The 16778-nt window shown below is 44.0% G+C and overlaps 1 protein-coding gene across 1 annotated transcript in view; it reads left to right on the forward strand.

Annotated features, from left to right (window-relative positions):
• DYNC1I1 (dynein, cytoplasmic 1, intermediate chain 1) overlaps positions 1 to 16778 on the forward strand; it is a gene marked incomplete at its 5' end in the record, with an annotated part of 137295 nt that overhangs the window by 80774 nt on the left and 39743 nt on the right. Inside the window, one exon of the mRNA XM_015410934.1 lies at positions 2442 to 2586. Coding sequence (XP_015266420.1) covers positions 2442 to 2586 — 145 coding nt within the window. The remainder of the gene's footprint in view (positions 1 to 2441; positions 2587 to 16778) is intronic.

Below are 16778 nucleotides of genomic sequence, written 5' to 3' on the forward strand. Positions count from 1 at the left end.
AGTAAGCAAAAAATTAAACACATGGAACCCACTTCCAAATAATTACTTATCTCTCAGATTTCTAGCCCACTCTTCTTTTAAGGAACTCAGAACGGCATACATCCTCCATTTTATCCTAACAACAACTGTTTGAGGCAGTTCAGGTTGAGAGATAGTGTTTAGCCAAAGGTTATCTAACAGCCTTATGGCTGATCAGGTATCTGCATCAATGTATTGCCAGTTCTAGTCTGATACCTTAATAACTATTTTATGTTACAGTGGTCTCCACATTTAGGAAAACCATGGTTGTTTATCCAAAAGCATTTCAGAATGGAGACGGCAAAGAGTTTGTTGAGTGAAGCAGAACTGGAATTTGTGTTTGACTGCTGAAAACAGCTGAATTGGGTTCTCCCTCTACTGTTATGTTCAGAATCATTCAACTAGTGCCTGCATATTGTATTTTTCATTCTGTGTTCCCTCCTACTCCAAATAAATGACTGTTGTTGGTGGAGGAGGCAATACATACAATGTGACAATTCATGGAAGGGCCCATACAGGCCATCTAGTCCAACCCCCTGCTCAAGGCAGGATCAGCCTGGTGCATCCCTGACAAGTGTTTGTCCAGCTGCTGCTTAAAGACTGCCAGTGAGGGGGAGCTCACCACCTCCCTAGGCAGCTGATTCCACTGTTGCACAACTCTTACTTCTTCCTAATATCTAGCCGGTACCTTCTCGTCCTTAATTTAAACCCATTATTGCGAGTCCTATCCTCTGCTGCTAACAGGAACAGCTCCCTGCCCTCCTCTAAGTGATAGCCCTTCAAATACTTAAAGAGAGCAGTCATGCCCCCCTCAAGTTCATTTTCTCCAGACAACATTCCCAAGTCCCTCAGCCTTTCCTCATAGAGCTTGGTCTCCAGGCCTCCGATCATCCTTCTTGCTCTTCTCTGCACCTGCTCCATTCTGTCCACATCCTTTTGGAAGTGAGGCTTCCAGAACTGCACACAGTATTCCAGGTGCGGCCTGACAAATACAGTGTGCAGCGGGACTATGACATCTTGCTATTTGGATGTTATTCCTTTGTTGATACACCCCAAGATCACACTAGCCTTTTTTGTTGCCACATCACACTGGCTGCTCATATTTAACTTATGGTCCATCCTTATCCTAAGATCTTCTTCACACACACTGCTACACAGAAGTGTATTCCCCATCCAGTACGCATGTTCCTCATTTTTGTTACCCAGATGTAAAACTCGTCACTTATCCTTGTTAAATTGCATCTTGTTCACATCACCCACTTTTCCATTGTGTTCAGATCTTGTTGAATTCTATCTCTATCTGCTGGTGTGTTCGTTGCTCCTCCCAGTTTGGTGTCATCTGCAAATTTAATGAGTAGCCCCTCCACACCCTCATCCAGATAATTTATAAAAATATTGAAAAGTACCAGGCCCAGAACTGAGCCCTGTGACACTCCACTGGACACCTCCCTCCATTCAGATGAAATGCCACTGACAACTACTCTTTGAGTGTGGTTCTCCAGAAGACTGACACAGGACTGCCATTGTCAGCAGCAGCTGTGTGTTAAATGTAACATCTTGGTCTGAACCACTGATGGTAAGGGGCTGAATATGATTTCCTTCCTTCCTTCCTTCCTTCCTTCCTTCCTTCCTTCCTTCCTTCCTTCCTTTCTTTCCATGCTGTGAAAGTATAGCCCTTGGATGTCATTCAGAAGAAGATCAGTTCCTCATGTTTGTTGAAATGATTATGTTTTAACCATTTCAATGCGGTTGTTTCTTGTGAAACTACCCTTAAATAACTTTCAATACGCCTGTTGTGAATTAATGCTATGACTTCAACATGTTTCAGTTTTACATAGCATATTTTATCATATTCATTATATGTAATAATTCAAATGCCTCAGTTTATCATTGTATTGCCAGTATTGATTACCTCTGTTATTGCCACCTCTGTTAAGACAGTGGATGGCATACAGAAACTCTGAATGACAAAACATGAGGAGGCAACAGTAGGAGTAGGTCTGCCCTCACACATAAGGTGTCTCCTGAGGCATGCAGGCATATACCTTCTTCTTTTTTTTTAAGCCAGCCTCTCACATTCACAAAAAATAACCCAAAACTGACAGGGGTTGAGGGCTGTGCAGATGTGAACCCTCAGCTGTAATACTGAAGGGAAACCAGTAGCCTGCTGCTTGCTTCATTTCATCCTCAGAGGATGGTGTGTATCCTCTAAGTCCAGTATTCTCTCCTACCCCAACAGATTTCCCCTTCAAGCATTAAGAGAGGAACTGTCTGTCTTGGTAGTAATGGTCAGATGCCCCATGGATCCAAACCTGGGGAATCCTGCCAGTGACCCTAAGGGAACCATGACAGTGACACCCTAGGATAAGGGATATCTTGTGATGTTGGCTACTTCCTGAATGTATGTATCTGCCTTTCTGCAGTAAAGCGGGCATCGGTGAAATCTTTGAGGGTCATCAAGGTCCTGTCACAGGAATCAATTGCCACATGGCTGTCGGTCCAGTTGACTTCTCCCATCTCTTTGTCACATCATCATTTGACTGGACTGTCAAGTTATGGACTACAAAGGTAAGCTGGGAGTGAGAAAGCTTATTAGGCCTTTCACCTCTTCCCCCTTACAGGACGACTTGGGCAAAGTATAATATTGATCACTTTAGTTAACCACACCAATGCTCCCTCTAAGCTGTGGAGTCTTGTGAGCAAAAAGTCTACTTTGTGAGCTACTGGCATTAAAGTTGGGAGTGAGCAATTTGGCTACTGCATAAATTAGTTCGCTCTGGAGCCATTCTTCCTGAGATAAGACACAAATGTGTCCACCGGAGGCTAAAAAACTGTGAACTAGCTCACATTAACTCAGCTTAGAGGGAACACTGAACCACACTGTTGCTTTGTACTATGAATGGAAATAGAGATCCTTAGATTCCCACTAGCTAACAGGAATTCTTCTTATGCAAGAATTCCATTGTTACCCTAAGCAAAGTTACAACCTTCTAAGTCCATCGAAGTTCACTTCCACACACAAAGTGACCATTCATGCAGTACTACATATGGATTTCCATATTCATTTCCATAAATGGATTCTCCGTGAGTGTTGGTCTTCAGGGCCCATCTATACAGCAAACTTAAACTTGGTGTCAACCAGGCCTGTACCCGGGATGGGTGCACTGCCCCATCTAGAACTTAAAAACAAAACCAGGCTTTTGTGATGTGAGAGTTCCATTTAAAGAAAGAGAACTTGTTTTTAGAATAGTAAATGTGCCATGAGGCACTTGGAAGGCTGACAGACCTGCTGGGGCATATGGTTTCATGAACCAGAGAAAACTTCCTGAGGTATCTGAAGTGTTAGATTCAGTGGACATACACAAATATACCTCAGAAGGGCAGGAAGAGGCTGGTTATAACAAACAGAAGCCAGACGGCCCTGCCATCCAAGAGACAGGTGAAAACAAGATCCAGTCAAATGAGTCAGTATTTCTACTCCCTTGAATGAGATGAAGTGTGGTCTGACCTTAGCTTGTTAGTGTTTAAGGTATCACAAGACTCTCATGTTGTTTTACTGGTCCAAGAGCTGCAGCAGCACATTATCTTCTCAAACTGCTCCATAATGTTGGAAGTCTGAAATCTAAGTAATTTTGTCACAGGAGTCATGTCGTAAGCAGGGCTCCTCCCAGAAGACTTGGGAGTTCCAACATTACCAAGAGAAGCAGGAAGCAATGTGATGCAGGGGTTGCTACGTTGCTATATGGTGTTTTTTTAAAAAAATATATTTTTATTCATTTTTAAACAATCATTTACAACAATAAACATCACAAGCATTGAACAAGCAATACGTTGCTATATGTTACCACAGAAGAGATCCTCAGAAAGTGCTATTTCATGGAGCTGTGGCACATGGTTCTTGAAGAAAAGCCATAATCTTTATTTAGTTATTATTTGGATTTATGAATCGCCCAGTCCCTGAGTACTCAGGGCTTTGAGTGATAAACAACGATAGAGATACATATCATAATGGAAACACATATCATAAGAAAACACTTCTTAAAACCATTTTTAAATGGCACTAATACATCGGATTTCAGACTGTGTCATCACTTGGTGGGAGAGGTAGAGAGAAAGCATGAAAAGGGGGAGGGGAGGAATCCCAGCCTAGACAGAGCCCATCACTGTCCTCAGCCAAAAACCTGGTGGAACATCTCTGCCTTGCAGGCCCTGTAGAACTGCATCAGGTCTCACAGGGCGTGGATGTTATTTGGCAGAGAATTCCACCAGGGCTGAGAAAGCCCTGGTTCTGGTCAAGGACAGCCATATGTCTTTCTGGCCAGGGATCACCAATAAGTTGTTCTCAACAGAGCGTAAAGCTCTTTGGGGGACATACTAGAGGAGGCGGTCCCAAAGATACAAGGGTTCCAGACTGCTCAAGGCCTTAAAGGTCGATACCAGGACTTTGAGCCTGACCAAGTCCTCCACTAGGAGCCACGGTAGCTGGCACAGCAGAGGTTGTATGTTTGCTGTCCATGACATTCCTGTTAGGACTCGCGCCACCGCATTCTGAATCAGTTGGAGTTTCTAGATCAGTCTCAAGGGTGGGCCAGCATAAAGCGAGTTTCAGTAATCCAATCTGGAGGTGACTGTTGTGTTGATTAGTGTGGCTAGTTCAGGGCAAGACAGGAAAGGGGCCAGCTGCCACACTTTGCACAGGTGGAAAAGTACCAGCTTGGCAACATTTGTGATCTGGACTTCCATAGATAAGGAGGTATCCATGACACCCAAACTCCTGACGGCTTGTGCCAGTAACAGTGGCTGACCGTCAAGAGCGGGCAGTTGGTGCCCCAGCCCTGAATCCCTCCTCTCAGCCACATAACCTCCATCTTCATTGGATTCAGTCTCAGCCAGCTCTTTCTTAGCCCCCCACCAGAGCCTCTAGACCCTCAGCCAGGTTATGCTGGGCAGTATTTGGGCAGCCGCCCATTAACAGATATAGCTGGGTGTCATCAGCATATTGATGACAACCCAGTCTGAAACTCTGCGCCATCTGGGCAAGGGGGCACATATAGATGTTAAAATCAGAGAGCAGATTGCCCCCTGAGAGACCCCACATGTTAAGGGATACCTAACTGACACCCTCTCCCCTAGCGCTACCCTCTGTCCCCAACCAAGGAAAAATGAGGTAAGCCACTTCAAAGCCATCCCATGAACTCCTGAACTGGGGAGGTGGTGGGTCAAAAGATCGTGGTTGTAATGTATTCATATGCTGACATGAGTACATGCGGATGTATGGTGAAACATCCCATAGGGAAGCTATGTTAAGCTTCGTCTCCGACAGGGATTCAAGTCCGAGACTAACAGACCAATCACGTTCAAGCTAGCTGTAAGCGGGAACGTTGGTGATTGGACCTTATGCGTTCAACCTGATAGGTTGTTAAATGTAAAGTAGGAGTGGCTATGTTAGCCGGGAATGTTTAAATACCGAGCAGTTTCAATGGACAAACTGTTCGGGCTATCGAATGTTGTACCGTGTTGGAGAAGTGATCACCGAGCTGAATAAACCTGAGTTTTTGCTGAAATCACTCTCTGACTATTTGTTAAGCACCAGACTTAACAGTGGTCAACTGTGTCAAATGCTGCTCTGAGATCAAGTAGCAACAGCAGCACCGACCCATCTCAATCCAGCTGTCTTCAGAGATCATCCATAAAGGCAACCAGCACCATCTCCATCCTGTGGCTGGGTCAAAAACCCGACTGACATGGGTCCAGTGTCGATGTGTCATCCAGGAAACTCCGGAGCTGCTCGGCTACTTCTCTCTCAGTTACCTTACCCAGAAATGTCAGATTTGAAACTGGGTGCTAATTGGCGGGATCTGTAGGATTCAATGATTTTTTTTTCAAGAGTGGTACCACCACAGCCTCTTTCAGTGCCTCTGGGGAGACCCCTGACTCCAGGGAACAGTTTCCTGTCTACATTGGCACAGGGAAGCCAGCTGACGTTATCAAATACTGGGTCCAGAGGCGGCCAGGGGGCCTCCAGTTCACATACTATATCAACATTGGCAGGTAGTTTGGCGGTGGAGTGACAAGACTTTGTCCACAAAAAATCTTGCAAAGGCGTCACAGCTAATGGTTGAATTGTTCCGTGAGAGATGTTAAGGATCTAATCACCCTAAACAATTGTGCAGGGCGAGAGCTAGTGGATGCAGTGGAGGCTGAATAGGAATGCAAAGAAGTACTTCAGCCACATATCATTTTAAAAGCGGAACCATGCTGGCAAGGATATATCGGTACTAATCTATCCACATTTTTGAAAAGACAGATGATCTAGAGGGATGGCTTTTTCACTTTGAGGATGCTGGCTTATTCTTACTGAAGCATCTACAGTTTCTACCACTGAGTCGTAAGATCACAGCACATCATGAAAGCAGAACTGGATGCATAATGAGTCAAGAGATATCCTAGCAGGATGAATCTGCTGAGCCTTATGTTTATTCAGGCATTAGGGCTTTGAACATATAAATTGTTTTCTAAAGGCCACCTGTTTGTTAATAAACACTAAGGATTATTAACAAATGTTAATGCACAGCCATGCCCATGCTGCTTATCATGTGATCATTCACAGGGAGAATTATACGATACCACATGAAAAAAAGCAGGTTTGAGTTTTATTGAAACATCCCATTATTCCGCCATAAATAATCTTAGCCGTGCCTTCAAAGGGAAAGCACTCGCTTCCAGGGATAGACTGTACAGGACTGAACAGGATTTTAGCTGCATCTTTTATTGTTATTTTTCACTCATTAAAGCTGCAGCTGATGCTGGAGAGTTCCTTCTTCATAAAGTGTCTTTCCTGCTATGCCTCTATAAATATATATGACCCAGTGGAGTGAACGTGTATGAGGATATCCATCTTAGAACAGCCTCAGGAACCTCTGCACGGGGATTTCCTGTGAAAACCATTTAACTTTCAAACTTCCAACAGCCTCAGTTTGTCTTTCCAGTACAGGCACACATAATTCTACAACATGGCTCCTACAGCACATATTTTTTAGCAGTTGCTGGGCATTCGACTAGTCAAGAGAAGATATGCATTGCAATTGAAAGCAGAATCATATTCTTCTATATCCATCAATCTCAGTAATCCAATAAACAACGAACAAAACGATAACAAACAAACTACATCTTGACCTGGTCTTGGGCTCATTGGCTGGCACAGGCCATGGGACAAGAACTTTTTGGCTTGTACCTCCGGCCATGTCCAAGATTTGTGAAATGTCTGAAAGATGAAGAGTAAATCCTCAGCAAGAAGTTGCCTCTGCTATACATGTTCCTTATATCCTGCTTCTCTCACTAATAGGGAGCCAAAGCAGCTTATCACATCATGCTCCCCTCCTTCACTCTATCTTCACTCACGACAACAACTTTGTGAGGTAGGTTAGGTTGAAAGATGGTGACAGGCCCAGGATCGCTGGTGAACTTCCATAGGAGAGCAGGGATTCTAATCTGGGCATCCCAGAACCAAGTCTGATGCTCTAATCACTGTGCCACTCCAGTTCTCAGTTCCTCCCACTCTTCCCCTCCCTGCATCATACAGAGGAGACATTCCATAGTTCTTGCAGCAAATAAGAGGGAACTGTGGTCATTGTGGTGTATTCAAATGACTTACATGAATCGCTGCATTAACGTTCCATATTAAGCTTCGAGCTAGACGAAGGCTCCTCCGAACGAACGTACTATTGGTCGCTCCACAACAGCGACCAATCAGAACTGCACCAATTCCCTGAGAGGGAAGAACCCTCATTGGACGTTATCCGCACAACCTCATTGGTTACTTATTGTAAATAGGCACGGCTACATTAGCCCGGGAATGTTTAAAAGGAGCCTAGCTCCCAATGTTAATCTGTTCTGGTTATGACTTCTTTCAAGCGCTTGTTCGTACCTACAATAAAGCTGATTACTTTTGTTGAAATCACTCTCCGGATCTTTGTTAGTGGCAATCTATCATAGGCAGTAAACTGCTCCACAGATGACTGTTTGTATTCCTTTATGTTTGCCGATGCCTGTTGTTTCAGCAGGTTGCTACTAAGTGAAGCTTTGCTTTTCTGTTAGGTTTGTCCCTGACAGCAGCTGGGCTAATGAGCAAGCAACTCTCAAGCCTGCCCTTGCTAAAAAAAAAAAAAATGGCATCATAATGAAAACAAAAAGGTATGCTGCCACCTTCAAAGTGGCAGTTCATATGTAAATAGGGTTTCCCGCACTGTGTGAGCAAGTGCTGAGAGATTTGAGGGGCAGTGCCTGGAGAGGGTGGAGTTTGGAGAAGATGGAATGTCACTTCCAGGTGATACTGTAGGCTGCTTCTCCCAGTGTCTGTGGGTTTTTACCACAGAGACTAGGAGAAATTCCTAGAGTGTCGCTATGCAGAAGCCATTTTTTACCTTCTGCTTCTCGATTCCTCAGGGGCAGAAGATTGGAGCTGGGGGGTTAGTAATTCCCTGCCCCAGGCAAGTAAATGGGAGTCCTAAATGTAAGGGTAAACTATGCTTTACACTAAACCTGAGGTCGTTGATTGATTAACCATGTAGGAGCAGGGGAGAATGATATAAGCAAGAATGCAAGCATAGGGCTTGTTCATGTAGTTTGAAAGCAGCAATGCATCTGAACAATGTCATAAGTCTCATTTGCTGAACTGCTATTCTTGGGTTTGATACAAATTGAGCATTCAGAGCATGCTGGGGAAGAAAAATGTTGTTATGAAACAAATCTTTTATATATTCCATTGGCACATAAATCCAAAGCACCATTGCAGGCCATTGCTAATGAAGCATCCATAAAAAATAGACTGTATCAGTAAGGAAGCAAAGCAGAAGTGGCATTTTTTTTTAAAAAAAAATATTCTGCCTTGGTTTGAAAACCACACGGCCTGACCTCAGTGAGACTACTGGAATGAGTGTGGGTGGCATGTTCTGGTTTATGTTATATACAATTTAGAAAACAAACTTTTCCCCCTCTGCAGAATTTACATTACAGTAGAAATAAGGGATGAATAAGGCTTTGTTGCATACTTCAGACGAATCCCTTAAATTCACCCCTAAAAATAGAATATAGCCCCTGCCTCATTCGTTCCTAAACAGACATTTACAACATTCCTTTTCCATCCCCTTATAGATTTGGAGTGGGGAATAAGGGCACATCCAGATTTCCTTGCTGTATGCTGTTCATTGCTTCCAGCTCTTGCACTCCAAATTTGTGAACAGCCCTTCCCCCCCAGTCTTTAATGGTCCGCAGTCTGACAGGGATTAGCATGTGTAGCGTAGTGTAGCCAGCATTGCTAGTTTCCTGCAGGGATGCCTCAAGGGGAAATGTAGGGCTTTTCTCTGGGACACTTGCCAGAGGTGAGATGTGTTCCGCAGAACCCAGTGGGGACTACAAGGAGTTGCTGCTTGGGATTCCCAGATTTTGAAATACCCATTTCCTTGGTTACCTGTGTCATGTAAGAATCACCTCCAGATGATCATACAGGGAAACAAAAAGTAGGTGCCCCCCCCCCTTTTAGTAGAAAAATGACATGTCTGTGGGCTAGTGCTAGTAAAAAGAAAGAAGAGCCCTGCACAATCAGATCAGTGGCCCATCTAGTCCAGCATCCCGTTTTACATGGGAGGGCCAGTAAAAGGGCCCCAGAGGCCAGGGCCTTCCCCTGATGTTGCCTCCTTCAGAGTTTGACTGCCTCTGGATGTGGAGGTGCCATGTACTCACCATGGCTAGAAGCCATTGAGTGACCCACCCTCCATAAATTCTGTGCGATCCCCCTGTAAAGCCATCTTTGCTAGTGGCCAACCACAGATTGTGAATTTGACAACTTAATTACTTATCAAGTGAAGAAGCAGGGGTCATTTCCTGCAGGAGCGCACAGGAGCGGAGCTCCGGCAGTAAAGAGCCCAGGGGGCTGGCACATGCAACAAGCCCCACCCCCTGCTCCCAGCAGCCCTCAGTCAGAGCAAGAAGCAGACAGGTAAGTTGCAGAGACCCCCCCTCTGGCCCCCCGGCCCAAAACAGTCTGGTGGCACCTTTAAGACCACGTTTTATTCAGGTACAAGCTCTCCCTCCTCTGCAAGGACAGATCTGCACACACACACCCCAATAGCTAGCAATCCAAAACAGTCCAGTGGAGCCTGAGTTGCCTTCTGACACACTTCCGGTGATGTCAGGGGGTGTGGCATATGCTAATGAGTTACGCTAATGAGCTCCTGCACCTCTTTTTCTACGAAATGACCCCTGTGAAGAAGTATTTGATTTTGCCATCCTGCATCTATTGCCCATCATCTTTATTGTGTGCCCCTGAATTCTAGAATGATGGATGAGGGAGAAAAGTGCTCTGTGTGTACAGATAAAATGCTATCTGCACCCTGCATGATTTTATTAACCTCTAACCTGTGTCCCTCCTTCCAGGTCATCTTTTCTAAACTGGAAAGTTTCAGATTGCACTGGCCACTGTAGCATTCACCCTCAATTCCAGATCATTTATGAACAAGATGTGACTTGTAACTTTGAGGGCCCTATTTTCAAGCCTTCCTTTGTTTGCTTAATCTTCCCTCTCCCCCATGGCAGGCAGATTCTTATTACCATCCCAGCTTGCGTGAAGTCCAGTGTCTTCTTTAAATTAGTCCCAGCAAAGAGAATAAATTATCTTCTGGAAAACATCGCTACTGCACATTTTATCCCATAAAACTGTATAAACGAAGAGTGAATTAATCATTACAATAAGGCTGTAGATTGTCCAGGAAGTAGCCTGCTGGGTTAACATGGGAATCTTTCTGTCTGTTGAACGTGTTCAGCTTTTTGGGTTTTGTCCAGAAGCGAAGCAATGAATGAATTTTCTTCCGAGCTCATTTTGTTGTCAAAAAGCCAGACTGACTCAGAGGAATGGGTGGAGCTGCTTGTTCAGACAGGATTTTTACTTTTTGCCCTTTACCTCTGGAGCCAGAGGTCTGGCTGCCATCCAGCAGTATGAGGAGAAGATTATGGTCTTTCTCTAGGTAATTTGAAGGAGCAAAACCCAAGTCAAGTCAGGTGATCTCAAGTCTGCGCTGAGTTTTTCCATAATGTTTCTCTTGTTTTTGCTTATCTGTTTCACTGTAACCACAAAGGGAAAAAATGGATGTCAGGAGACGTTTTGGTGTGTCAATTGCATAATTCTTCACAGATGATGAACTGTACGAACAAATATATTATATAATAGTGCTTAGTCAAAATGGGATGGAGGGGTTATGGATGTATTCACCTTTTGCAAAAAGTATACTCCCTCCCCGGTGAATTTTTATTTTTGGTATCCCTTTTAAAAAAGGCTAGAAGTTTTTCACAAGGAGGCTGGTATCAAGGGATGGGATGAGAGGGAATGCATCTCCATTGCTCAGGAATCCTGAACTATATTCTTTCTGCCTTGATCCAATTGTGATCAATAGGGATATCTTGCCTTTTGTGTTTTGATTTGGAAATCTCAGTTTCTGACATAGTTGTCTCCCCCCCAATAATTCCAACAAAATTATCATTAAATTGTTTAATTATTAGAATGAGTACCATTAAAACTGTTATCAGTTTTTGCATGCTTTCTATTAAAATATTATACAAGTAATATAAATGGTTATAAAATGCCATAAAAGAAACATACAATTGGGGAACATCAGGGGGAAAAATGGGCAAAATGAAAAGGTTTACAGTGCCAACATATGAAAAAAAGAAGGAATGGAAAAGTAAAAGGCAAAAGATTTATAGGCTCTGAAGAGAAACCAGAGCAAGCTTATTAAGGTAAAAGGAGATACATGAAAATGGAGAGGGGGGGAGTAGGGTTAGGAAACAACAGATTAAAAGTTAGGCATGGCACAATCACTTAGATCGAACTTCAGGCATGGTGCTGGTAGGTAACATAAAAACTGAATGTGGTTTTGATAATCTAGAGAGACCAAGTTTCTTGTTGAATATACATTTGTCGAAATTCTCTTCTTAAACAAAGGTAGCCGAGTATCAAGCTGAAGATTTAGCCTTCAGCTCTAACTTTGAGACCCCTTATTCTGGAGAAGTCCTTTGAAGTTAATGGGCTCTTCCACAGCTGGTGGCTAGAGGGCTACAGACAGATTCTATATGCTTGCACCAGGTCTTCTGCCTGTAGTGCCCACATAATGTCTCTGCACTTCTATACAACAACATCATTTGCCATGTTGCTGTGACACACTATACAATAAGCTTGATTTTAAGTTTTTGTTTGCTGGTAAAAGAAGTCTTTGCATTTTTCAGTTATATATTTCTTGTTCTGTGTGTGTATCACCTCTCCCAATTTCCAAGATACACAAAATATCACCAGACCAGGTGATATTAAGAATAGATGAAACATAATAAAACACATAAACCAATTATATAAATCAAAGATGCAATATAGACAATAACATCATGGGATTAGTTAAAAAATGTCAGCCACCTCTTTTGAAATGGGAATGTCTCAAACCATTCTCTTTTTTAAGCAAGCCTCTCCAGGAAATGAGAGACTGCCACTAGAAAGGCTTGACTCTGTATCCCTCTCTGTATAATATCTTACTGTGGAGGCACAGGAGGCAACTTTGGTTCAGGAAAGAACAAAGGCAAAGCGTAAGTGCTAACATGATGCATCAAATTACGCAAGATTACATGGAAGTATCCAATTTACAGCAAACTATACACAGTAGTATAGATCACAGCCAGGGCTCTTTTTGTAGAAAAAGCCCAGCAGGAACTCATTAGCATAATAGCCCACACCCAACAGCAGGAACTCATTAGCATAATAGCCCACACCCAACAGCAGGAACTCATTAGCATATTAGTCCACACCCCTGACAGCACAGCTCATTACCACATTAGGCCGCACCCCCATGTTACCAGAAGTGTGGTCATCCAGTCACACCCACCTTTTGCTTGTTGTTCTGTTTATCTTGTTTGTTGTCAAAACCCAGGGGTTTTTTGTAGCAGGAACTCCTTTGCATGTTAGGCCACACAGCCCTAATGTAGCCAATCCTAATGAGTTTCTGCTGTTGTGTGTGGCCTATTATGTTAATGAGTTCCTGCTGGGCGTGGTCAACGTGGGAGCCAGCCGGAACTCCATTCCTGTGCGTTCCTGCCCAAAAATAGCCCTGACAGTCCCTAATAATTTATCTGAGTAACTTTGTGAAGCATTTTGTACAGTGCTACCCTATTGCCTGCAGAGAAAAGCTCTCTTAAATAATTCAGTTTTGGACAGTTTGTGGAAAGCCAGGAGAACATGAACCTTCCTGATCTCCTCCACAAAGTGTGGGCCACAACCGAGAAGGCATGTGTCTGCTGATTTTGCCTATTTGCAGGTTTGCAGGTACCCGCAGAAGGCCCTGTACAGATAAGCAAAACTGTCATGGCAGAACATAGGGGGAGAGACGATCTTGCAGATATGAGGGTCCAAGGCCATGAAAGGCTTAGTATGTGATTGAGCCTAGTAACTAATGGGCAGACGGTGGAGTGACCGCAGAATGAGAGTACTATCTAGCTCCCAATAATAGCCGAGCTGCAGCACTGTGCACCAGCTGGAGGTTCTGAATTGATTTTGAGGGGAGACCAATGTACAGCGCATTAAACTAGTCTGTCTCAATGTCACCATGGCATGGTTCCAAGTGGCCAGATCAGCCATATCAGGGTAAGGGGCCATTTTTTGAGCTAAGCTGAGTTGGAAGAATACCTTTTTTGCAACTTGCTTCTCCAGCAATAATGTTGGCCCCAAGGCTCTTAACTGAGTTGGCAAGAGTCATATGAACCCCACTGAAAGCAGGGAGCACAGTGTCTATCAAGACTGCTGCCTTCCCAACCAGCATCACTTCTGTCTTTCCAAGATTTAGTTTCAATTTTTTCACTTTTAGCCACAGCAGCCAGGAAATGATTTAGGACCTCTACTGCATCACCAGGAGATCTGGGTAAGGATTTATATAGCTGTGTATCTCCTGCATCTTGATGACAGCCAACCCCAAAACTACTAATGATTTGGCCTAAGGGTTTTACGTAAAGACTGAAGAGCATGGGGGATAGGATTGCACCCTGTGGGATCCCAAAAGATAGGTCCCACACTGATGATAACTGGTCTCCAATGGAAATTATTTGGGTCCGGTCCATGAGGAATGATTTGAACCAGTTCAGTGCACAACCCCTGATGCCCACTTCTGCCTACAGGCACCTCAATAAGATGGCATGGTCCACTGTATCAGAGGCAGCAGATAAATCCAGTATGAGCAACAAGGAGGCCTTAGCTTTGTCTATGTTTTGTTGGAGGTCATCAGCTAAAGCCACCAGAGCCATCTCAATCTCATAGCCCTGTCTGAAACCAGACTGAAAATGGTCTAAGACAGATTTGGAGTTGGTGTGCTACTGTTCTCTTAATCACTTTGCTTAGGAAGGGCAGATTAGACACAGGGTTTTTTCTGTAGGAATGTTTTTTTGTTTTTTTAAGTAGTGGACAGATAACCACCTCTTTGAGTGGTTGAGGGAAGGTGCCCTGAGTTAGTGATTGATTTATAATAGATATCAGGGGTCATTTCCTGCAGGAGCGCACAGGACCGGAGTTCCAGCAGTAAAGAGCCCAGGGGGTGGGCACATGCAACAAGCCCCACCCCCTGCTCCCAGCAGCCCTCAGTCAGAGCAAGAAGCAGCCAGGTAAGTTGCAGAGCCCCCCCCCCAGTCCAAAACAGTCCAGTGGCACCTTTAAGATCAAGTTTTATTCAGGTACAAGCTCTCCCTCCTCCGTGAGGACAGATCTGCACGTTCCCCCCCCAATAGCTAGCAATCCAAAACAGTCTAGTGGTGCCTTCTGACACACTTCCGGTGAGGTCAGGGGGTGTGGCATATGCAAATATGTTATGCTAATGAGTTGTGCTAATGAGCTCCTGCACCTCTTTTTTTCCTAAATGACCCCTGATAGATATTGAGGATTTGTTGATGTGGTCTTTACATGATTTTGGAAGCCAGGATGGGCAAGATTCCAGGGCACAAGTAGTGGCCTTCACCGATCCCAGGAGTTTGTCAACAAACTGGGTCAAAGTGGTCCATAAATAGAACAGGCAGTCTAGTTGGCAGATGTTCCAGTGGACCTAGGTGACAGTCAGCATCTAGATCAGAGCTTATTCTTGATATTTTAACAGCAAAAAAACTTTGTAAAAATATCACAGCTACAGTCCTGATACGATGAAGGCTCGGTTTCAAGAGTCCGCAGATGCTATGTTACCTTAAACAACTGGGATGGTCATGAATTAGCTAATGCAATAGTGGCAGAGAATTAACTTTTCTTAGCCACCGTCACCACCACTTCATAGCTCTTACAGGGAGTCTATAACATGATCTGTCAGAATCAGCGAGTTCTCTGCCAGCGCTGTGCAATTCGTCTCCCAGCCCTTTTCAGATCACTCAGCTCGGTGGTAAACCAGTAGGCTGGGTTTCATCACAAAGATGGGAAAGGATGTCAAGGGGCAACCTTGCCAATAGCTTCAAGGAGCTTCAAATTCCACACTTCTACTGAAACCTCAACGGAGCACGCGTTTGGAATCCTAAACCCCCCTAGAGTGTTCTAGGTTATAAAGAATAAACAAAACTGCTACCTCCACTTATTGTTGGGGAAAGCCCGTGGCTCATTAGCAGAACATCTGCTTTGCATGCAGAAGAGCCAGTTTGGTGTAGTGGTTAAGTATGTGGACTCTTCTAATCTTGGAGAACCAGGTTTGATTCCCCACTCCACCACATGCAGCTGCTGGATGACCTTGGGCAAGCCATAGTTCTGTCAGAGCTGTTCTTGAAAGAGCAGTTCTCGAAAGAGCTCTCTCAGCCCCACCTACATCACAGGGTGTCTGTTGTGGGGAGGGAAGGGAAAGGAGATTGTAAATCACTCTGACACTCCAAGTGAAGGGCGAGTATAAATCCAATCTCCTCCTCCTCCTCTTCTTCTTCTTTTTCTTCTTCTGCTGCTGCTTTCTCAGAGCCCTCCAATTGTATTCTTTTTGCAACCTTTGAAACGGCCAGTTCTGTTGGCTGTCAGACCAAAATTAGACAATCTATATTATCAGGTGAAAAAAACAAACCCAAAATTTAGAATATGCAGTGGGGTCTCTGACAATTGTCTGTGATTGGTGACCTGTGAAATCTCCACAGACCTCCCAGTTTTAACAGTTGCAATGATTAATCCTGATTGCTCGAGGAAATAGGTATGTTACCTTGAGTCATGTTAGATACTCCATTCCTGTTCATGGTGCCTACCAACTGGCAATTAAAAAGAGGCAGCAGAGAAGCAATAATGAATCCCTTCGCTTATTTCTGATGTGAGTTTGGGTGAGCTTCAGTGTACTGGTTCCTTCTATTAAGCAAAAACAGAAAATTTGAAACTGTTCATTAGATATAGGTAGGTAGGTAGTCCTCTCCACTATCACAATATATCATTGTGAATCATGCTAATGTTCTTCCATACAATGTCTTGACTACTGCATATCTACTTTTGTTTCAGAGTTTTTACCAGTTCTTATTATAAGTTACATAATGTAACTGTAATGGATTTACATGAGATCAAAAGAGTACTGGGCAAATTCGCAGGAGATAGGAAAGGAGCATGCATTGCCGCAGCTGGGCAACTGAGTTTTGGGCAACTGCTACAGCATTCCCCCTGGTGCAATGACATCACTTTTGTGATTGCACTGGAGACATCGACCTCCCCCCAAAAGTAAGTCCCCCGCCTCCTCCATTTCCTGCTG

This window comes from Gekko japonicus, unplaced genomic scaffold, assembly GCF_001447785.1.
Source record: "Gekko japonicus isolate JY-2015 unplaced genomic scaffold, Gekko_japonicus_V1.1 scaffold231, whole genome shotgun sequence".
Lineage (NCBI taxonomy): Eukaryota > Metazoa > Chordata > Lepidosauria > Squamata > Gekkonidae > Gekko > Gekko japonicus.